The sequence below is a fragment of the Odontomachus brunneus genome, unplaced genomic scaffold (assembly GCF_010583005.1).
Source record: "Odontomachus brunneus isolate Ranch 3 - 2012 unplaced genomic scaffold, Obru_v1 Obru_scaffold_006, whole genome shotgun sequence".
Classification (NCBI taxonomy): Eukaryota; Metazoa; Arthropoda; class Insecta; order Hymenoptera; family Formicidae; genus Odontomachus; species Odontomachus brunneus.
The window spans coordinates 1,300,689-1,322,453 of record NW_022639456.1 but is presented as its reverse complement, the minus strand read 5'-3'; the positions used below and the strand labels follow the sequence as shown (position 1 = coordinate 1,322,453).

Below are 21,765 nucleotides of genomic sequence, written 5' to 3'. Positions count from 1 at the left end.
TATATATATATATATATATATATATATATATATATATATATATATATATATAACACAAGAGATCAGCATTAAGGATGTATTACCCAACTTTCAAAACTAATGAAAAAAACTTTAAAGAAGTTATAGATTAATCTATATTGTATCTGAATGTATATGTGTGTGTGTGTGATCACAATTTTATTTGATTCTGAATCAGGATCAAAAGTTATTCTACTTTAAAACATAAGCTCAATAAAAATATGAAAACATCAAATGATTTTTCAATAATACAATAATGTTATCTCTGATATCAATAATCATTAATCTATCACTTGATTCCATTCTGTTACTTGGGAATATTTTAAACCATGCTGTTATGAAAATATATAATGTTGCTATAGTAAAGGAAAAGATAATTTAAAAAATCTCAATTTTTGTACACATATGTTTAGAGATAAAAATTTGTCAGAAATACTATAAAATAAAACCCAATAATTAGAAATATTATATTAAAGTAAAAATATATTATTGTTCAACTGTGTCATAAATGGATACTATACGTTTACATACGGAAAATATTAGCATATTTTTAATTTTCAATAATTTTTTGGTATGAACTATACAGGTAAACTTCCTTAATACTACCTATTCCACTGTTGTAAAAATTCCAAAGCTGTCTACATACCTTCAGACTTTTTCATCGGGTAAAGTTTTTGAGCTTTACGAGCGAACTTTTCCGCTTCCTCGTATTTCTTCTCTCGCATGTAACGTTCCGCGAATTCCATGCATCGTTCTGCCTCATCCTTGTTGCTATCCATTTTGTCCGTCGGGACGTGCCAAGAGTTTCACGTTTTATTACTCAATCGCGGTGACAGGGCAAAATGGTAAATAAATCGCCAAACGAGAATTCACAACTAACATACCACCATAGTATAACTTAATTACGTCATGAATATCGTCACGGCAGCCGAACGGTGGTCGGAATGCAGACGAGCTCACGAGGAAAGCAGTCAAGCGCCATTAAGAACGATATTACACGAAACAACAGTCAAAAATGGAGCAAAACGTATTATCTCACGAACCTGATCGTTGTATTTTTTAAACAAACCTGTTATACATCAACGAGAAATCTTTGCGACGTCTAAAACTTCTCGCTTTAATGACACTCGATCAGTCCGAAACCTAAAGCTACAGAGGTTCTGTCAGATATCAATCTGAAAATGACACTACACACGTAGTACTTGTTGAATACGGATTGGTTATCATATAGGGAATTTCTAGGCGTTACACACCTTAAAATCCATATCGGAGATGTGGAATTTTAATTGCGAATTTAACCAATAAAAGCAAAGTTAGAGCTGAGAATACGAACCTCTAATTTGCATTCTCAACGTTTAACGAGGCCATTTTTCAGCAAACAACGCTACGTCACGCAAAACCATTTTATTGGCCACATACTGGAGGAGAACAGTTTTCTAATAGAGAATTCAATTCTTCATTGCAAAGGGTTACACGACATTTTCCCGAAAACTAGATGGAAAAATGGTGGTACCAACAAAAACCCCTAGACAACAATTTTAATTTCTGTGGATTAGTGATACTGTTGAAGTAGCAAATCCATGAATTTTGCGGAGTCGTTTTGCGGAGACATATGCGTGTGTATCGCAGGATTCACACCGCGTTCGATGTCTGACGTACGACGTCCGATATCCAATAAAAGAATAGCTTTCCAATAGAGAATTGAATTCTATATTAGAAAGCTGTTCTCTTATTGGATATCAGACGTTGTACAGTTGGATATTGGACGCGGTATAAATCCTGCATAAGTGTCAAGTAACAAACTGTCACTAATCCATAGAAATTAAAATTGTGTTACATATGCCCAATTTCTTCACCTCCGGCTAACTTTATCTGCCAGTTATTCTATTGGGATTGACCAATCATATTTATGGTTGGCAAGATTAATCAATCACGCTTGACATTTATCCGACAGATAAAGTTAATCGGAGGTGAAGAAATTAGGCATTAGAGGTTTTTGTTGGTACCAACATTTTTCCATCTAGTTTTCGGGAAAATGTCGTGTATTGGCTCTTGAACACAGGACGCGGTAATACTTGCCGCGCGACGGAAGTTCGCGCGACAGCCAATCAATATGCTGCTTTCCGTAATAACCTTCTAGTTCTTACGGAAAACAACATACTGATTGGCTGTCGCGCGGACTTCCGCCGCGCGGCAAATATTACCGCGTCCTGTGTGCAGGAGCCATAATCCCAGGCCAATGTGAATTCTCCTTAATTTGGTGCGTGCTCAGTTTCCAACTGCATGTGTTTAGCGAAGCATCGTATGCTCTTCTACAGATTATTTTGTCTAGGTTCTTTAATAACAACGCGTGCATCTTCCATTACTCTTTCGACAAGTGCGAGAAATACGACGAGCACGATGGTAAGTTCAGTGTGCGGGATATCCGTCTATTTTATCGTCATCTTATTATTTCACGCGAATATACATTTGCCAAGTGCATTTACAAGTTTTAATCTCATTTCGTTTGTGTTTCAGTCGGCGCACAAGACATTCATTATCAAGCGGAAGCTTGCGAAAAAGCTGAAGCAAAACAGACCGATCCCACAATGGGTGAGAATGCGGACCGGCAATACTATCCGGTAAGTTAAATTTAAGTATCTCAATTCTAATCGATAAATTTGTTTTATTTTGAAATTTTATGTAAATTTTCAAATTTTCTCTCTCTAAGATATCTATATATCAAATGTTTTAACTGTGCATTGTTAATTGCTTTTTCCATGTGTATCTGTGTAAATATTGCTATTTTTTATATTACCAAATATCGCCAAATCAATGCGTTTAATACATTCTTTTCTGTATTGTTGGTACTATAAAGTTAACTTTCTGCTACATGTGTCTACATGATGCAAAGTGCTCAAGAGGTTAAATACCATTATTTGTAAATGATTTTTTGTGTTATTTTCAGGTACAATGCTAAGAGGCGACACTGGAGGAGAACCAAATTGAAGCTGTAATAAGTTCTCTGTACCTCCTATTGGAAATTAAAGTTAAAATAAAAAGACCTCGTTACATATTCATGTATATTTGTGTATATTAATTTCCATATATCAGTAATTACAGAGAACTCGACACTTTACGCATATGCATTTGCTTTAACCAGTCTTCCAACAACTCTTCACCACTCTTAGGCTCCGGTAGATAATAATGTTTCGGGGGTGGTCCTTCTTCTAAGCGTACAAAATAGTGGCAATATCCATAACGGATATGTCCCATGCGCATTTTAGCATGACGCCGTATACCTCTTACTACTACACCTTTGGTTGTAAATGACTCTGCTGCAAAATCAGATTAGTTTTCTTAGTATTGAATTATTGGATGTTCATAATTTTTTATGTATAACATTTGTGTGCATGTATTAAGAACAAGCTTTTTTTACTCACCTATCCATAAATTGCTTTTATATTCTACATTGTGTTCCTCCACAGCTAAGCGTTGAGCTTCTAAAATAACTTCTTTTGCAATCGCAGCACCTTTTTTGGATATAAAGCTCAATTGTTTCACAGCTTCATCCACTGACATACCTCTCACGAAAGATGCGATATACCACATTTTTTTAAGACTATACTTGATATTAGCTTTCATATGACATACATACTGAAAGACAAACATATGTGCATAATTGATTATCAAGTAAGTTACTTAATATTATATATAACATGACATACAGCAGGTCTTCTTGGTTCATCAGGCTTTTGTGGTGGGAAAATGGTCTTGTTATATTGAAGAAAAAAATTCGGGGACTTGTATTTTCTTAAGTTTGTGTTGCATGTCGAAGAAAGATGTAAACTGCATGCTGGTATAAAATTGCTTGTCCTTGTTGCATTTGATAAAATACATGTCTTATTTATGATAGATCTACTACATAATGCTAGATATTTCATACATTGGCGAATATTTTGCATTTTCTATAAAGATAAATTTTCGTTATATTAATTTATTATGTACAAAATAAAAATTGCATGTAAGTCAAGGTAGTATACATAATATAAAAAATCCATAATAAAAAATATTTGAATAAATATTGACAATAATAGAAAATATAACAATATTATTCAAATAATACACTTTTAATAAATGAAAATTCTGCAATTTTATAAAGATTTTATAAAGCAATATTCTTCTGACTCTATTAAATAAATATAACCTGTGATAATCGTTTGAGTTAAAAGATATAATTAAACAACAAAAATTTATGAAGTACATTACCTTTGTGTAAGAAATTACCAATTTACAATCGTATCCAGCACTTATGTTCTTAATTGTGCTTTGTTGTATGAATTTATATCGATTTTTATCAGCACAAACTAAACCTTCACACTACTCGTATGAAACTATCTAACCTCAATATGAATCGATACATACTAACCTTATACCATGATACTAAAAATTTAGCTAATGATGGAAAAATAAAAGAGCAGAGGAATTTTTTATGACGTATTTTTTAATTGTATATATTCTTATCGTACTAACAATATAGCGTAACAAAATTAATTATATAAAAATACACATTTATTTATCTGGACGATATGTAATTTACAATTTCTCCGTGAGCTCGGGTACAGCTTTAAATAGATCTGCGACCAATCCATAATCTGCTACTTGGAAAATTGGAGCCTCTGGATCCTTGTTGATGGCCACAATAGTCTTGGAATCCTTCATACCAGCAAGATGCTGAATTGCTCCCGAAATTCCTACCGCTATGTACAAGTCCTAAATCCACAATTGCGACATTATTGTACATATCAAATATTGTATATAAATTATAAATATTGTATATAAATTGTAAATATTGTACATTGTAATGTTATATTGTATATAATAGCAAAATTCTATGTAATTAATTCCACTTACAGGAGCAACTATTTTGCCAGTCTGTCCTACTTGCAAATCATTTGGTACGTATCCAGCATCGACAGCGGCACGAGATGCTCCTACCGCCGCGTTAAGCTTATCTGCCAATGAATACAACAACTTGAAGTTCTCTCCAGACTTCATTCCACGTCCACCAGAAATTACAACTTTCGCGGACGTTAATTCTGGCCTGTCGGATTTGCTAAGCTCTTGTTTAATATATTGTACTTGGTTTGCAGTGTAGCTATCAGTAGCCACATTTTCACACTTTGCATCACCTCCTTCTAAAGGAGCTGGTGCAAAAGAAGTACCTCTTACAGTTGTTATTTTCACATTGTCTTTAGATTTGACAGTCTGAATGGCATTGCCAGCATATATAGTACGTACAAACGTATCTGATGTTTTTATGTCAATAATATCACTCACTGGAGATACATCTAACTTAGCTGCAATCTTAAATCAAAATACAAATTGTATATTAGTGCAAATTAATTAATCATTTAATTGTAATACAATTAAATTACAATTAAATTGTAAATTAATTTAATTATAATTAAATTACAATTTAATTGTAAATTAATATAGATGATACAGATATAAGTTATAAGAAATATTTTGTTCAAATATATAAAATGATATATTAACTCTACTAACCCTAGGGAGCAAAGCTTTACCAAATGCACTTGCACCTGCTAATATGTGTGTGAACTTATGTTCATTACATAGTGTGATTACAAGTGGTGTCAGTGATTCTGCAGTAAATCCCTTAAACACATCGCTGTCTGCAAGAAGAACCTTGGAGACACCCTGGGCTTTGCATGCACTTTGTACTACTGTCTGGCATTTAGAGCCAGCAATTAATACAGTTACATCACCACCGATTTTTTTAGCAGCTGTCAGTACATTACTTGTGATAGGTAACAAACTTTCATTATTGTGCTCCGCAATAACTAAAGTAGATTCATTACGTACCAATAAGCCAAACTAAAAATAAATAACATATGTGAAAAATGATTTACTATTAAATTCTCGCTACTTATACTGTTATTTAACAACTATACATTTTTTAAAAGTCTCCAATAAGAACTTGAGAAATCTCAACTGACAAGAAAGTACTTAACCTATAAATCAAGAGAAAATCTGTAGTCATGTTTATTTGACCAATAAGTAAAAATAATTAAATTGTCTATGTTGCTTGCAGATATATTAATAGGACGTGGCTAGTGTCGAAATTTACAATTTATTTTTAAGATCGTAATGTTTAGTAAATGCAAAATATGGATCATATGAGTACTAAACAGCGAAACAATCGAAGAACGAAAATCGCAGAACGAATCTGTGGAATAAATGCTCACTTTGTTAGAAGCTCGTAATGCTCTGAAGTAAGTAGAAAACATTGTTATAGAAATTTATGTTTCTCTGACTTTCAAGTAACTCTAAACACACGTAACTCTAAACTGTAAAAGACAATCAAATCAATGTGGCAATTATGACGACTAGTCCAAAGTCCTCCATGAGCTTCTACATATTACAAAACGGAGCACAAATACTGTAATCATATATTTTTCTATTCGGGACAAATTTTCTTATTGGACGGTTGCAACACTTTATTTGATGCATTTCGAAATGCAATTGATATTTAATAGCTGTGTTCATCAGAGAAAACTACTTTTCGATTTACAAACATGTAAATTTCATGAAACTGATTGGTCTATACTTTAATCTTGAGTAACTTCAATAGCATACACCAATCAGATTCACAAATCTTACAATAGTCGCAAAGTAGCTTTCTTTGTTGAACACAGTCATTAGTAAAGGCCTATCCAAACGGATTTGTATAGATGCATACGCACCATGGACAAAGGCCCATATTCTGAATCCTCTTTTACCTATAAAAGTGTCTCTAAAAGAGGCTTAAGAATCACCTGATTGGCTGAGAAACTATATTTAAGGCACTTTTATCGATAAAAGAGGGTTCAGAATACGGAATAGTATATATGGACTCCGAACGCCCTATGTTCTGTCGTCTAATGGCTCCTGCACACAGGATGCGGTAATTCTTGCCGCGCGGCGGAAGTCCGCGCGATAGCCAATCAATATGTTGTTTTTCCATGAGAGCTACAAGGTTATTACGGAAAGCAGCATATTGATTGGCTGTCGAACTTCCGCTGTGCGGCAAGCGTTGCCACGTCCTGTGAGCAGGAGCCATAACTCTGGTCACCAAAATCAAGCTAGTGACTGCTCTCAGATTTCTCTCTGCTTGCAGTTAGGGATATTATTTCATAGACCGCCATTTTAATCGTCTTGAGCGTGTTCAGCGGGTTAGGCGTCGGGTTAAATTTGTGCTTTTCAAGTTATTTTCTGTATGTATATCGTAATTTCGATCATAAAGGATTGAACGTAACTTTCATCATGAGTACTGACAGTATTGAGAAGTTATACAAGAATTTTGGCATCCTAGCAGATGCTAAAGAGAAATTGCCAGAGGTAAGTTCTTTATTGGTTATGTAGTATTACCATACTTCGTCGAACACGGAAGTAGAAGACATTTTATTCTGGATACATCTCTATTTATACATCATTATTTTAATAATATGTTTATTATTATCTTAATAATAAATATTATATAAATCATTTCTTGTATGAAATATGTCGGGTGCACTTCGAGAAAGAGGAAAATATGAGTGCCTCGTGTGTACGCCGGGGCATTACGTTATTACTGCGAATCTCGTAAATTGTTACAATACAAACTGTTATATTAGTTAAACAACGCATGAAGTCATGATAATTATTCGATTTTACTTCACATAACTCTTAAAAATACAGTATTTACATTTAATTCGAATTTGCAGCATGAAAAAGAGTATTTGGAAATCCTAACAGCAGTTAAAGGATCACCTAAGGAGAAACGACTGGCATCACAATTTATTGCAAGATTTTTCAAACATTTTCCCAAATTAGCAGATCAAGCTATAAATGCTCACTTAGATTTATGTGAGGATGAAGACTTGGCTGTAAGTTTTATATATATTTTAGATCAATCATTGTTATATATATTTTTAAATATTTTTATCTTATTTGATCTAAATTGAAAGTAGTTTGTTGATTTAATAATGTAAAAATAATAAAGTAAAATTGTTATGTCTTACAGATTCGAAAGCAGGCTATTAAGGATTTACCAGCGCTTTGCAAAGATAACAAGGAACATACAGCAAGAATTGCAGATATCTTGGCACAGTTATTGCAGGCTCAGGATTCTACAGAATTAGCTGTTGTACATAACAGTATTATGTCACTCATGAAGAGTGATCCAAAAGGTAAAAATGTTAATATATCACAATTGATAGTACATCAATTGATGTATATGTGAAGATATTTAAAAATAAAATATTTTTTATTATGATTTATGTATTATTTATATACCTAAAAACAATTTTACATTTGTAGGTACTATAAGTGGATTTTTCAGTCAAATTATTAATGGTGATGATGGAACAAGAGAACGTTGTATAAAATTCCTAGCTACTAAACTTAAAGCAATAGGACATGATGTTATAACTAAGGAACCAGAAGATTTATTAATTGCTGAATGTAAAAAAGTACTGCAGGTAATATTTTATTAGTTTCTTATATTGAAACTGACTGTCATTTTATATTATATTAAAACTAACATTGTTTTTTTTTCAATTATTGCTTATATCCTTTTCTCTTTTATACAGGATGTAACTGCTGATGAATTTCACAGCATCATGGAAATTCTTGGATGGACTAGATTAGGATCAACTGTTACTGGACAACAAGAACTGGTTGACATAATAATAGAACAAGCAGAATTGGGTATACCTTTTAAACATACTAATATCGAGCAATGGAACAGACTAGTTCAATGTATTAAACATGCTCTTCCATTTTTCAGTGTATGTATATATTTATATATTTCTCATAAACATTTAGATATACTTTGAGATAATGTTTAATATTTCCATATGTTTTTATGCAATTAATGATGCATGCTTTTATGGAAATTATTCTTTTTAGTCACAAATTGATTCATCAACATTTGTTTCCTACATTTGCGTACAAGTTCTACCACATCTTTCCTTAATGACTTCTCCCGATGGTAGAGATATTCAGTTGGAACTATTAAAATTGCTTGCCGAGTTAACCGTGTTTTGCGGTACCATTGAGAAACCCGAAGATAAAGTGCAGCAGCTTTATAACACACTTATTGTAAGTAATGTAACCTATCTTACTACAGGACTGATATGATATAATTATTGTGTAATGAAAGACCTAATGTTTATATTTTGTTATTTGCTACTATTTATGTTATTTTGTTACTTTGTTTATTTTAGACCTATATGCCACTTCCTCCTGCTGCAGAAATTACTGATGTACCAAAGCTACAATTTAGTCACGTGGAATGTTTGATGTATGCATTTCATAAATTGTGTAAACAAACTCCCGAATTTTTGATAAAGGATGCAGAGCAGTTAAAAGAATTTCGATTAAGATTACAATATTTTGCAAGAGGTATTCAAGGATATATAAAGAAATTACGAGAAGCTATTAGTGGAAAAACCGAGGAGGAATTGAAATCTGATGAAAATCAATTGAAAGTTGTTGCATTGAAGACAACCAATAACATCAATACCTTAATCAAAGATCTATTTCACTCACCTCCAAGCTTTAAAAGTATTATACATCTTTCATGGAAGACACATTGCAATGACAAGAAGGTAGTTAATTTTCTTCAACCCAGTTATAAGCATAAAAGATTTTACAAATAATATAAATTATAAACGAGTGTGCATTTTAATCTTTAATGTATTAATTTTATTTCAGAATGAGAAAAATTCTACTCAGAAAAGACATACACCAATTACATTTGGAAATGACAGTAATACGAATAAACGTATGAAGGAAGATAAAAATAACAAAAGAGAAATATATACGCCTCCTAGTGGAAAATATAGCTCAAATATATCATCAAATTATGGTAAGCATATAACAATAGTAATAAAATTTAATAAATGAATTCTACTTTATAATTAAGAGAGAAACTTAATTGGCTTTGTTTGTTTTTAGGGCGAGTTAGATTTAGAGGTAATAGATCTGGAGGAAGAGGTGGATATAGATCAAGAGGCCGTGGTACATGGCGAAAGAATTTTTATTAACTACAGCATTGATTTCTGATAAAATACTGGATGCAATTGATATTGGACTGATGTAAGAGCTTGTTTGATTTGCAAGAACAAAGCTGCTTTTAAACAGATACTATAAAAATTTATAATTGTAAGTGTAAAGGAATGAGTGATCCATACTTTACAATGAATTAAAAATGCATAGAACAGCAAGAAACAGTCCATACGTTTACAAATATTTATTGATACGTATACGTTTTTCAATTTCATTGCAAAAAAAGTATAATTGCTGTAGTACATTTTCATTGTTTAATTATTCCAACATGAACTGCAATCAAAAACCAAAAGTATATATTGGACGTATATACAATTATCAATGAAATCAATTTGTGCAAAGGAATATGTGAATGCACAACAATTAAGAAGGAATATTGCTGCGGACATTGCTATACTCATCCGATTTTGTGAAGAATTGATAATAATGATATTGATGGAATTATATATAAGGAAGAAAGAAGATATTTCAAAGTGTGTGAAATTTATCAAGCTAGTATTTAAAGAAATGGGAGTAAATTAATAAGAAGATATCTATAACTAAAAATACCATAATGATGCCAAATTCAAGCTTGAAACCATTCTTTGAAGACAACCACTGTTTGAAGACAAATATCATCGATATAATGTCATGGTCACAGAAGCTTATGGGAAAAAATTGGCAGCTGTTTTCACGTTGAGAAACAGCAGATAAAACAATCCAATATAACCTCATATTCACTCCTAAATTAACTCTCCTATATCCAAACTCTTATATTTGTTAGTATTTGTCTGTTAACAGGACCAGGCTATGAACAGGAGGGATCTGCTGTCAGCAAAGGCAATTTAATCGAAGAAACATTGAATAAATTTCTCATTTTATGGAAACACTAAATGTGTAACTTTTGTAGAATTTGCTTTTGCTATTTCCACAAAAATTACGGTGTAATATCATACTATATATTTACATATCTTCCTAATGAAATTTGCTAAAATATTTGAGATATATGTTAATGTAAATTTTTTTTAAACTAATATAAGTCTGTGTTTCTTCGATGAAGTGGAGCAGCTATTTTCTTTTACACTATTTTTCTTTTACAGAGAACATGTATCTACAAGAGGTTTGGACATTTAAGAGCCAATGCTGCATTATTTGTGAATGCACATAATATTTAATTACAGAAATCTCTTAAGGATGGATCTGGAGCCAGGAACAACTTGGAAACTAATCACTATTTTTTCCAGGTGCTGATGGCACGTCCCGTATTATATTTATTTTCTGTCAAATAATATGTATATCTTCTTGGTGATTGCTGTTTTGTGAGGTGAGTTTAAAAAAATGTTCTGCTTTCCTTTCCCTATCCATCACTATCATGTAAAAGTACTTTGTGTTATATGCAATTCGTGAATTTGTTTCTAATTGTTTCAATAAATAATATTATTTAATATTATATGGTGTTTTTTTACCCAAGTAAATGCATTGAAGAAATAACTTAAAAAAAAAGTAATTTAACAGTCGATTCTGAAAGCAAGCAGGTAAACTGTATGCATGTTTGTCTATATATGTACATCTAATATGTTATATATTGTATAGTTGTTTAATTCAAGTGTGCTAGATCATATATATATATACATATATATATGTAATGTGAATCTACCTAAATTTAGAATACAACTATATGTCTTAGTTATATGTCATATATGTATTACTAATATACAAATAAAATATTAATTTCAAAAGGATCATTACAATCTGTTGGAGGAATACTAATTGTAGGAGTGATAGTTATACTTTAATAGAGTAGAAAACTTTAAAAGATATTTTAATAGTTCCAGATTACTTGAATACAAATTATCATGTAACACTAAAGGAATTATACATTTATAATATTTTACTATAACTTATATGTACAATCTGTATAGCATATCTGTCCATTCATAGGATGGTAAACACTTTGAAGCAAGTAATCTTAAAACAATCCATTTGAAGAAATAATGTCGTCTATCACTTTGCACATAATACGATCACTTGGACAACATGGATCTATAGTCTGTTGCTCAAAACCTAAGTTATCTACAGACTCCATAGCATCTGTGTTTATTGCAAGTTTGGAATCCAGTTCTGCGTCTGGGAGCATTTGTAAAGCTTGCTGCAGTATTTCCTGGACCTGCAATAATATATATATCATGCAACAATAATGAGTGGTTAATACTTGTGTGTGTACATATTATAAGTGTTATATTTTCACTAACAAAAGTACCTTTTCAAGATGCTTCTGAAAACGCATTGCAGTTTCAAGCCGTTGTCTACGTTGTAATTCCATCATTACACGTAATGTTTCTCTGGCTTGATGTGGTCTAAACTCATTCAGTAGATGATGAATATGAATAAATAACAAACTCAAATCTTCAACCTACAAAGATTATTATGAAGATAACTTGAAATAATTTGGATATTTTGAAACTAGTATTATTTTGATCTAACAATAACAAGTAGAAATATAGATTTGAACAACATTGGTTTTTGCCTACAACTGATTTATATTTTTTACGATATTTATTTGTAATCTTTGACGTTCAAATTGTGCATATACAAGTTGCACGTACCTTTTCTGCACGTCTTGGACTGTCGGGGCATTGAACGAGCAAGTCTATCAAATCCAAGAAATTTACAAGCAGAGAGTGATTGAGCTTTTTCAGTTCACGTCGACGATCAAAGTGTTGCGGGTACAGTCTTTTGATACCCTGAGCTTCCAGTGGCCTGATGATCGTGTCCTCCGCGTTAAACACGTTGCCGAACATACTGTAATTATCGTGGATCGGCGGCGGTGGTCGCGGAACTCGTCCACGTCGTACATTCTCGTCCGTGTACACATTTATGTATTGAACGGGTGGTAACGGTAAGGAACTGACTTGTATCGCTTCGGGGGCTGCCATATCTTGTTAATATCAAATCTATCTAATATCTTGTTAATATCTACTGTCAACGTGAGTGAACAGCGACGAACGACTCGCCGACAATTTTCAGTTACCGAACCTGGCAAATAAATAGGTTATATCACGTTCACACGTTTACATTAACACGTATCACTCGAGTCTGCTCGCAAATCTTCAGTGCCAATCGTAAAGCAGTTTATTCTTGTCCTCGCTCTTTAAGCGACTGCTTAAAAAAATGTTCCACGAACACGAGTATTTCGAATGTATGCTAACACGGGACGATCACCCTACGAGCGAGTATGTAGGCAAAACAAAACAACGCACGCGACAGTAGCGCTACCTAGTCCACCATTTTGTTATGTTACAGGTCACTTGAGTCAACGAGTGCCTCGGCTGTTTATATCGCGTGTGCTATACGGAGCGAGATTTTCAGCGTTTTTTTGCGGTATTCGCATGAGATACCGGCGCGTCGAAATGTCGTCTTGTCGCATCCCGTTGATCGCGCGCGTTTCTTTATTCACGGCGGCCGGGCTGCCATCTTGACTAGCGTAGTGCGGCATTTCCTGATATCTCGTGTATTTCCAACGTCGCCGCGAGACGTCTTCTCGTTTGACAGATTGTCGGTGTGTGTATGCGTCTGTTCCACGTGAATTCTTTGTTGGGCGCCGGTCATGTTTTTGACAAGTATCGGAATCGCGAGGTAGTAGCCGCATATCTGTTGCATGGTAAGTGTTTAGATCCCGCTCGGGTGTCGCCGGCATCGCTGATAAGCCCGTACACGTAGCGTCGAGTGTCGAATTCGAATTATTAAACGTTGGAATAACCGCGTACGGTGTCCCTCGCGGTGTTGCTCCTGCTTTGGTGCACTGACACCTTCGGGATTTCGGCGACATCCGCTCGCGTTTTTCTTTCATTCCGCGTAGTTATGCAAAAGTGTAGCCATGCCTGACGGCAACAGCGAGAAATAATAATCACTCGTTAATTGATACGTGAGACGAATTGCATGACAGGAAGCGGGTGATAAAACAGGAAAAAGTAATTTCGATATGCTAAATTTAGAAGTGGATTTGCATCCTTTGTGATTTGAGATAAACCGGATATAGTAAGATACGCCATCTTACAAGGAATTTGAATATATATTTGTATCTCTTATAGATTTTTGTATATCTATCATGGTACTTTATATGTATTTTGAGAAGTATGCCAAGTTGGTATATGGTGTAACAGAATGTCAATTGTAATTCTATGAGACTCAAACTGTGCAGTGAAATATTTGCTTCCCAATGAAGCTTTATTGTTGTATTTAAAACTTCTGTTGTTGCTGTTGCTAGGGTGGCCCCCCATCTGTAATGGCTGGGAAAGATGGGAAGCTAGAGTCAAAAGATGGGGATGTCATTCGGCAAGGATTTATGGTAAAACGGTCCCAAAACAAGAAACGCTTTACTCCAGTCAATTATAAGCAACGATGGTTTGTGTTGACCAAACGCTACCTTGTTTACTACGATGGGGATGGTGAGGTGAGTTATTTTAAAAACTTGAAGTATCTCGATGCTAATCTTGATAATAAAATCAAGCAAAGTATGGTATACATACATCTAATTTTTCACTTTTCACAATATTTCACATATATTTTTCACTTACACATTGTACCAATCACACACAACATATATGTGATAATAATAGGCATCCATACTTTGAGTTTCTTCATTCTTTCAGTAAGATCTTTTTGTTCCTATAAAATTCTTTTTTTATCATAAAACTGTTATTAAGGAGAACATAATAAACAACTAAATATTGGAAATGTTATCATACTGTGCTTATATAGAATATTTCATACTTTGTATCCATATTAATATTTGTTTACTGAAGAGAAAACTATCAATTTATCATGAAAATTAAAGTTACAAATTGTAGAGTATATATATGAACATTCATATATACATGTATACATATACATAAATGATTATGAACTTGTATATCCTCTGAGAGAAAAACTAGTTGATTTAACTACAATTACAGTTATTTTTTGTCCCAACTATATATTTTGGATGTTCTAATAAATAATAGCAATAATATACATATAAAGTTATATTATCATTAATATTATAATAAAATTTAATAAAAAAGTAATTTTTTGTGTGACCATAATTTATAGTAATTATTTCTCTATGTGATTATAGTTACAAACACCATTTTTCCTCAGTATGTAATTTTTCCTCTTTATACATATATAATTACATAAACTTTATTATATTTAATTTGAAAGCAACAGCAACAAATTAGACACACAAGTTTCCCCAGTTCTATGTCTCAGAAGAAAATGTCTAATCCAATCACAAATGTTGTCCAATCAGTCAATAAATCTTTCAAAATCTAAAACTTCTCTCAACTTTAGTGTAAGTTTTATTCTTTAGTTTTTGAAATATTAGTCGGATTGATGTAGCTGTCTTCCTGGATATAGAGCTTGCCAATGATTGCCAATTAATTACACCATAATAACGGTCAATCTCGATAGTTATAGTGTCGATAATAACTGGTAAACGCGGTCCCCATGTATAGCGATTTTCGTTGCTTGGAACAACGTGCCCAACGTGAAGATTAATCCCGTCTATGTCGCGACAACATCGTCTCTTCAATCTCGCATCGAGCAGGACGGTAGATAGTCAGTAACTGTCGGCTCAGTAACTACGTGGTGGTCGTGGCTAATGCCAATAGCTATCTCTATAGTTAAGCGAGCCGTTAGGTGGACCGGGCTGCTTTCGGTAGGAAGGGGTGGATAGCGTGCATCCCCGTGATACCGTGTGTAAAATTGGTGGCGCAGGCGCCCCAAGTCCTCCGTCCTACCCTCTTTCTCCTCCTCTTCCTCTTCGTCCTTTCTTCTCGCTCCTCCGTCGTCGGGTTCCTGATGCTGCCCGCTCAGTCAGTGGCCGTCGTTCGGGGATCGGTCTCGGCGAAGCGCGAACGTACAGTTGTCGAAAACCCACTTCCGCTCTCTTTCTCTCTCACATATACACACTCTCTCTGTCTCTCTCTCTCTTTCTTTAAGCTCCTGCCGCGGACGATCCTTTGGATGATCCTTCGGACGAGTCTATGACGAGTCCTTAATCTCTCGTCGAGAGCGGTCGAGTTCGCGCGAAGGAATCAAGAGCAGGCGCGCGCGTTGGTCCTCGATGCACTAGGTCGCTTCCTGGCGGATCCTGATCCGACACTCTTTGGTCCAGGTTCCACCTGATCTGCGGAATCTAACGACGAAGAATCGAGCTATATTGTATATTTATTGACTCAACCGAATAGTAGAACGCACACGAACACGGATATCCGGATGCAGTTGTAATTTCGACTTCTTTCTTCTTCGCATCACGCGCAAGTCGGTTGTTCCGATTAAGAAGATCGGAGCGTCGAAGGGGACACTCGTCCGTCGCATCGGACTGTAACGATTCCGAGCCGAGACACAAGGCTAGTCCACGTGCGGATCGTCCGAGAGATATCGACCTCGTCGGATTTGTCTTGTTCGCCGCGTCGCTAGATCTAACGTACAACGTGGAGGTAAAGAAAGGTTTAAGTCGCATTTTCTCTTGCAGCCCTTGCTCCGCTTCCGCTCCTCCTCTCTCCCCCCTCTTGCTTTCCTGCGCCGTCGTCGCGCATTAGACGCGCTCTCGTCGCATGGATAGATGGATGGAAAATCCATGTTGCGCGTACCCGTATTTCGAATTCCAGTACGAATGTCCCCGGAGAGAATCGCTCGCGATGCCGTTCGCGCTCGTAAATTACTTTTCTCAGCTGTAACGCGGCTATATCACACTGATATCGGGAAGATTGATTCGTTGCTGCCGTTGTACAGGAGAAATTTCCTTATTGTAATTCGTCAGGATCTCGACGATGCATCTTCTCGCGGAAGTCCTTTAAAGCTTCGCTCTCGGGTGATCCATAATTCACGACGGAATTCGCGACTGATTTCTGCTTGTAATTTTATATGCCACCTGTCGCAAAGACTCCACTCTATTCTTCGAACGTCCCCTCGCAAATAGAATTCTACTCGCGCACTACTTCGAACCGTCTGAGAAACAGAGACTCACGAGACGTGAGGTACAACGATATGAAATTTTAATGCAAAACAAACTCGAAGGATCTGACATACATCCAGCCATTATTCAACCATATAATCGCGGGCAACTTTCGCCGAGAGAGACGGTCGCAGTTGCTCTTAGTTAGCGAGCGGCTGCAAGTCGCTTTAATGAACTTATAAACATTAATTGTCTTCCGTTACAGCGCCGCAAGGAACGCGGACGGATCGCCGTGGAGAGTGTCCACGTGGTGGAAACGGCGAATCTGGGGAATAACAGCACCGGTGGTGGAGGCGGCATCGGCGACGTGGCGGCCGGCGACGCAGGCGGCGGAGGTGGCGGGGTACCGTCCGGGCTACCCTTCCAGGTCGGGTACCGGGAAGCTGGTCAGGAGTACACGCTCTATCTCCTCGCTGCGCGCGAGCAGGACCGCGCCGAATGGATACGCGCCATACGCGCGGGTAAGTCGTCTATCTCGCTCCACTTGCTTCCTTCTCGGACATTTCACGCTATTCAACCGCGACCTGATTCACTCGTCGACGTTTCCTTCTGTGGTGTGCTCCCAATCGCGCTCTGATAAGCGCGTATCAACCCCGCGATTGCGATATCTGCCTCGACATCGACCACCGAGGGCCTCGCACAAATGCCGAAGGCATTCAAAATGCCGAATAGTCGTTAGCTTCCTCGGATGCACGACCTCCTCGTGAAAAATTCGCGAGGATTCACACTGCGGAAAAAATGATTTCGATTACTGTCGAAGTTTGAGATTCTTCGGGAGATTGCTTAGACGAAAGAAACGAATGATTATCGAGCGAGCTCTCTTTCTTCTTCAAGACTCTTTTATCCGCCCAAATCTTATAAAATAAATCCCAAGGCGGATCTCTCACGGCATCTCGGTTGCCTGCGCTTTACGCCGACATAAATAAGAGAGACCAACAAACGCGTCAGCCGCGCAATCTGTTATTTGTTTGAGCGATATACAGTTGTTACTTTATTGCGCACGATATGCTGTTCTCTCCAAAATGATATCGCCATTAGCAAACACCGTTACTAACGACACCGTTCGTTTGCAGTGTGCAGTGAGAATCCAGGTTTAAGCGGGCGCTATCACGCCGGTCTGTGGAGCGGCAAACGCTGGTCCTGCTGCCGATTATCGACACGTTCCGCCGAAGGCTGCGACACCTGCAGCTCCTGGTCGTCGAAGCCGTCGGCGAACGCTACGAATCCGTCCTCAACGTCCTCCACCTCGGCGACATCCGTGCTCGGCAGCACCAATAATACCGTCTCGACGACCATCGTCACGTCCGACCGCTCGCAGCCGACGAACGCCGAGGCGAACAACAATCCGATAGTCCAGTCCCAGACACGCTCGACGATCGGTTCGTAATTCACATTTCGTACTCTTTCACTCTCGTCTTTGGCGAAGTCGTAATTGGCCGACCGGCGAGTGCGTTTTACATTTCGTATCGTTTCGCATCGTTAACGCGATTCTGGGATCGATCGTGTTGTCTAGCTTGGAGTAAGAGATCTTAATATAATCTCACGTTTCCTATAATAACTTGATTGTTGCCGAGTATTAGGAATTTCCGGCTATTCCGCATCTCTACGTTTATTCTTGCAATATGATACAAGTGGCACCGATCTTTCTATTTATAGAGAGCAATAAAGCAACACGAGTAAAAATAAAATCGCCGTCGGAGAAAATGTAACGCGGGAGCCCGCGGCACGATGGGAGCGAGAGCGCGGGCGATCCCGGCGGTGGCGGGCGCGTTAATTGTCGCATGAAAAATTAAACGTCATATGGGAACGTTGTTTATTTGCGAGCGATTTTTTTTTTGTTCTTTCTCGTTCCACCGGCGTGTCATTTAGTCGTGTGACGTGCGATACGCTCGAATATCGCCGAAGTATCGCGGCGTATTTTATGCAACTGCCAAATAGGCCAATTACGATTCGGCCAAGCGTGCACAAATAATCGCCGTAGATGCGTATGGGCATTCGTTCTCACGGAGGAAAGATTGCCCAAACATATTGGAGCGAAGCTCGCGCGAAATGAACAAACGAACGAAGGATTAGCGGCGCGCCTGATCAGCGGCTAATTAACTGATTGCCGCTTTGTCTCGTTAAATATTTATCGGCGCGCAACAACGAGTCCGTTTCACTCAAGATCGACCGACGCTTTGTTTGTCGGCGTATTATCCCGGTCTGTTGCTGTGTGCAGCAGCAGCAGACTATCCTTTAGGGAATTTATCGAATAAATAGCGGATTCCTTCGTGCGGAAAATCTCGTTTTCCATCGTGCGATCGTCGAGCCAATATGCAGGCGGAATAAGGAGATTGTCTCCGCGCGACTGACGTTCCCGAGCGTGGATTCCTCCGTCGAGTCTCGGCTAACGATCCGTAATCTCTTTCTCCCCCTCTCTCTCTCTCTCTCTCTCTTTCTCCGGCACTGAGACACTCCTTCGATAAAGTTTACACGCGCGCGTTTTCGCGCTGCCAGGAATGTCGAGTGCTGGGGCGGCAATTTTCGCGACTCATCGCGGCCGATGGCGGGCGAGCCCGTCCCGTAACGATTCGATCGTGAGCGCGCGAGTTTGCTTTGAAAAGTACATGAGAACGATTAATAAATTCGACGTGACACGCTAACGGTGCTCGCTGATGCACGCTTCTCAAGTCTTCACCGGGAACGAGACAGGACGAGAAAAAAAATGATGAGACGCGCTTTATTATAAACAAAAGCGCCATCCGAGGCGGCGTTAATGCCGACCCGGCGTCCGTCACGGAAACTTTTCTCCCGGACAACGGAAGCACGGCTTCGGCGACGTTTTCTTTGCGCAGACAAGGGGAAAGAAAGAGATGTCACGACGACTTCTTCGCGAGCCGCGACAGCGAAATCGCGCCAGCGCAGCGTCTCGTAAAATCGTCCCGGTCAAGCGTCATTCTTCCCCAATAACTCGGGTTGCCCCAGTTCCTTTATCGCTCGAGGCAAGACAGCCTCTCGGTTTCACCAATAGCGCCGCCGCCCGCTGATACGCGTATCAGTAATTGAAATTTCATATCGACGCGATTTCGTGTTATCGCGGACGGCTTTTCCGCGCGGACTGAAAGCAGCAGGAGCTCGCGTCGAACGTGAATTTTATATCACTGAGGACGAGGAAAATAGCGAAGAGAGAAGGCGAATGTTTTTACTGAACACTTGGAAGAAGTGTACCAGCCATATAAATCCCAAACTAATGAAGACATCAATATGGAACGAAATAATGAAGATGAAGTAATTTGTCATTAGAAACTAGTCATTCCTTATGAGAAATGTATTGGAAATGTTGCAAGGAATGGAAGATGAAAGTCCTTATCAATAAAATAATATGGATTATGAAATAATCTAATGTTAAAATTTATTAATTTAAGGTGACTTTTAAGTCTCCTTAACGAGCTTAACTTAAGCTTCGATTAATTCCGTTATAATTAGCAAAATTGGACAACAGTTATCTGCTGGTCACAATGGAATTAATCGACAATTAATTAAGGTAATCGGAGTTTAGTAAAAATTACTTTAAATTAATAATTATTACCATTTATAATCCGTGTTATTTTATTGATAAAAAACATTTTATTCGAATGAACTTTCATCTCACATTTCTTGCAACATTTTCTATATTTCCTGTAAGGGTCCTAACGGCACCATTTATTTTGATAGAACACATCTTTTTAACCATTTTCTCCTAAATGATAACACATAACTTTGATACTTATATACGAGAGAATATTGTAAAAATTACAATACAATTTTAGTACTCCGAGAATAGACTAACACTATGATGAAAATTATAATAAAACATAGTAAAAATGACCATGAACATAATAAAAATAATCATAAAAGACATAGTAAAAATTATCATGTTTATGGTCATTTTTATTATGTTTTATTATAATTTTCGTAATGTGGTGCCAGTCTATTCTCGGACTACTAAAATTATATTGTAATTTTTACTACAATATTCTCCCCGTGTATATTTTTAATCAATTCATGAACAGCTACAATTTAATAAAAAAATAACTTATGATCTCGAATGTCACAAAATAGGATTAAACTTGACCGTAAAAAAGACTCTTTGAAAATAATAACATCCAGAATTTAGTACGTTAAGTGCTCGAACATTAGTATTTTGATCTTACTATTTTGTAGTAAGCGAGTTTATGTAGCTTTAATTCGTTTACTTTATATAGCCTTAATGCGATATGCGTTATGGTTACTTTATCAAGCAACATATATGAAATTACCCAACATAAATTTGTCAGTTTCGCTTCCCTGGAATTGGGCTCGATACTTGGGAATTGGTGCTTTTACCTTAAGATCGGTGAGAAACGGCACGTTCACGGCACATCCGCGAGGAAAAATGTACACCCTAACGCGATATTTCGCGTATCTCTCATTTGCATCGCAAATACCCATCGGCATGATATTCTATCCGAGGCGCAAATGACGCAGATGCCGGTTTTTACCAAGGAAGAGTTATTATTAGGTAGCCTTTTATTAAAAATCGATACACGCCATCGAGCGATCGTAAAACCAGCTCCGACGTTATACGTCTCTTTGTCTCGCGACGACACAGTAAGTGTAATTCGCGAGAGTCTCTCTCAGTACTCTGGACAACTGCGCAGCAGTAACCGAATGACCGG

At 37.0% G+C, this 21,765-nt stretch overlaps 7 protein-coding genes across 8 annotated transcripts in view; 3 read left to right on the top strand and 4 right to left on the bottom strand.

The window, feature by feature from the left end:
* LOC116853341 (dnaJ homolog subfamily B member 12) overlaps window positions 1–1,201 on the bottom strand; it is a 5,192-nt gene extending 3,991 nt beyond the window's left edge. Inside the window, exon 1 of the mRNA XM_032834397.1 lies at window positions 665–1,201. Within this exon, the coding sequence (XP_032690288.1) occupies window positions 665–797 (133 nt within the window). The 5' untranslated portion in view covers window positions 798–1,201. The remainder of the gene's footprint in view (window positions 1–664) is intronic.
* A 1,074-nt stretch (window positions 1,202–2,275) lies between these two features.
* Window positions 2,276–3,136, top strand: LOC116851503 (60S ribosomal protein L39). The gene is made up of 3 exons (XM_032830965.1): window positions 2,276–2,421; window positions 2,536–2,639; window positions 2,966–3,136. The coding sequence occupies exons 1-3, from the start codon at window positions 2,302–2,304 to the stop codon at window positions 3,012–3,014; spliced, it is 273 nt and encodes a 90-aa protein (XP_032686856.1). The 5' UTR covers window positions 2,276–2,301; the 3' UTR covers window positions 3,015–3,136.
* On the bottom strand, window positions 3,067–4,425 carry LOC116851479 (39S ribosomal protein L22, mitochondrial). Its single transcript, XM_032830926.1, has 4 exons — window positions 4,267–4,425; window positions 3,726–3,965; window positions 3,441–3,654; window positions 3,067–3,335 (listed from the first exon to the last, which is right to left on the bottom strand). Exons 2-4 carry the CDS (start codon window positions 3,960–3,962, stop codon window positions 3,115–3,117), a joined length of 672 nt encoding a protein of 223 aa, XP_032686817.1. The 5' UTR covers window positions 3,963–3,965; window positions 4,267–4,425; the 3' UTR covers window positions 3,067–3,114.
* A 56-nt stretch (window positions 4,426–4,481) lies between these two features.
* Window positions 4,482–6,570, bottom strand: LOC116851449 (electron transfer flavoprotein subunit alpha, mitochondrial). Its single transcript, XM_032830843.1, has 4 exons — window positions 6,267–6,570; window positions 5,566–5,895; window positions 4,912–5,364; window positions 4,482–4,770 (listed from the first exon to the last, which is right to left on the bottom strand). The coding sequence occupies exons 1-4, from the start codon at window positions 6,306–6,308 to the stop codon at window positions 4,594–4,596; spliced, it is 1,002 nt and encodes a 333-aa protein (XP_032686734.1). The 5' UTR covers window positions 6,309–6,570; the 3' UTR covers window positions 4,482–4,593.
* Window positions 6,571–7,180: 610 nt separating this feature from the next.
* LOC116851431 (apoptosis inhibitor 5) lies at window positions 7,181–11,539 on the top strand. Its single transcript, XM_032830803.1, has 9 exons — window positions 7,181–7,398; window positions 7,764–7,925; window positions 8,063–8,228; window positions 8,359–8,519; window positions 8,631–8,828; window positions 8,950–9,141; window positions 9,267–9,650; window positions 9,757–9,910; window positions 10,000–11,539. Exons 1-9 carry the CDS (start codon window positions 7,324–7,326, stop codon window positions 10,086–10,088), a joined length of 1,581 nt encoding a protein of 526 aa, XP_032686694.1. The 5' UTR covers window positions 7,181–7,323; the 3' UTR covers window positions 10,089–11,539.
* A 426-nt stretch (window positions 11,540–11,965) lies between these two features.
* LOC116851464 (mediator of RNA polymerase II transcription subunit 7) lies at window positions 11,966–13,025 on the bottom strand. The gene is made up of 3 exons (XM_032830905.1): window positions 12,696–13,025; window positions 12,350–12,502; window positions 11,966–12,256 (listed from the first exon to the last, which is right to left on the bottom strand). Exons 1-3 carry the CDS (start codon window positions 13,023–13,025, stop codon window positions 12,059–12,061), a joined length of 681 nt encoding a protein of 226 aa, XP_032686796.1. The 3' UTR covers window positions 11,966–12,058.
* Window positions 13,026–13,419: 394 nt separating this feature from the next.
* LOC116851390 (tyrosine-protein kinase Btk29A) overlaps window positions 13,420–21,765 on the top strand; it is a 48,958-nt gene continuing 40,612 nt past the window's right edge. Inside the window, exons 1-4 of one of the 2 annotated variants that reach the window (XM_032830732.1) lie at window positions 13,420–13,750; window positions 14,357–14,542; window positions 17,295–17,550; window positions 18,163–18,468. In XM_032830732.1, coding sequence (XP_032686623.1) covers window positions 13,748–13,750; window positions 14,357–14,542; window positions 17,295–17,550; window positions 18,163–18,468 — 751 coding nt within the window. In that variant the 5' untranslated portion in view covers window positions 13,420–13,747. Of the gene's footprint in view, window positions 13,751–13,869; window positions 14,061–14,356; window positions 14,543–17,294; window positions 17,551–18,162; window positions 18,469–21,765 lie in introns of those variants that run through there. The other variant, XM_032830736.1, reaches the window with a different exon arrangement.

Bases quoted from the DNA above. Each gene is read 5' to 3' on its own strand.
- LOC116851449 (XM_032830843.1), bottom strand. From the start codon at position 6,308: ATGTTTTCTACTTACTTCAGAGCATTACGAGCTTCTAACAAA. The intron at 5,896-6,266 runs GTGAGCATTTAT...ATTTATTTTTAG, and splicing joins CATTACGAGCTTCTAACAAA to TTTGGCTTATTGGTACGTAA. The intron at 4,771-4,911 runs GTAAGTGGAATT...TTGTGGATTTAG, and splicing joins CTGGCAAAATAGTTGCTCCT to GACTTGTACATAGCGGTAGG.
- LOC116851464 (XM_032830905.1), bottom strand. From the start codon at position 13,025: ATGGCAGCCCCCGAAGCGATACAAGTCAGTTCCTTACCGTTACCACCC. The intron at 12,503-12,695 runs GTACGTGCAACT...TAATCTTTGTAG, and splicing joins GTCCAAGACGTGCAGAAAAG to GTTGAAGATTTGAGTTTGTT. The intron at 12,257-12,349 runs GTACTTTTGTTA...ATATTATTGCAG, and splicing joins TTCAGAAGCATCTTGAAAAG to GTCCAGGAAATACTGCAGCA.
- LOC116851503 (XM_032830965.1), top strand. From the start codon at position 2,302: ATGTGTTTAGCGAAGCATCGTATGCTCTTCTACAGATTATTTTGTCTA. The intron at 2,422-2,535 runs GTAAGTTCAGTG...TTTGTGTTTCAG, and splicing joins GAAATACGACGAGCACGATG to TCGGCGCACAAGACATTCAT. The intron at 2,640-2,965 runs GTAAGTTAAATT...TGTTATTTTCAG, and splicing joins CGGACCGGCAATACTATCCG to GTACAATGCTAAGAGGCGAC.
- LOC116851479 (XM_032830926.1), bottom strand. From the start codon at position 3,962: ATGCAAAATATTCGCCAATGTATGAAATATCTAGCATTATGTAGTAGA. The intron at 3,655-3,725 runs GTATGTCATGTT...TTTGTCTTTCAG, and splicing joins ATGAACCAAGAAGACCTGCT to TATGTATGTCATATGAAAGC. The intron at 3,336-3,440 runs GTGAGTAAAAAA...CTGATTTTGCAG, and splicing joins TAAAAGCAATTTATGGATAG to CAGAGTCATTTACAACCAAA.
- LOC116851431 (XM_032830803.1), top strand. From the start codon at position 7,324: ATGAGTACTGACAGTATTGAGAAGTTATACAAGAATTTTGGCATCCTA. The intron at 8,829-8,949 runs GTATGTATATAT...TATTCTTTTTAG, and splicing joins ATGCTCTTCCATTTTTCAGT to TCACAAATTGATTCATCAAC. The intron at 9,651-9,756 runs GTAGTTAATTTT...ATTTTATTTCAG, and splicing joins CACATTGCAATGACAAGAAG to AATGAGAAAAATTCTACTCA.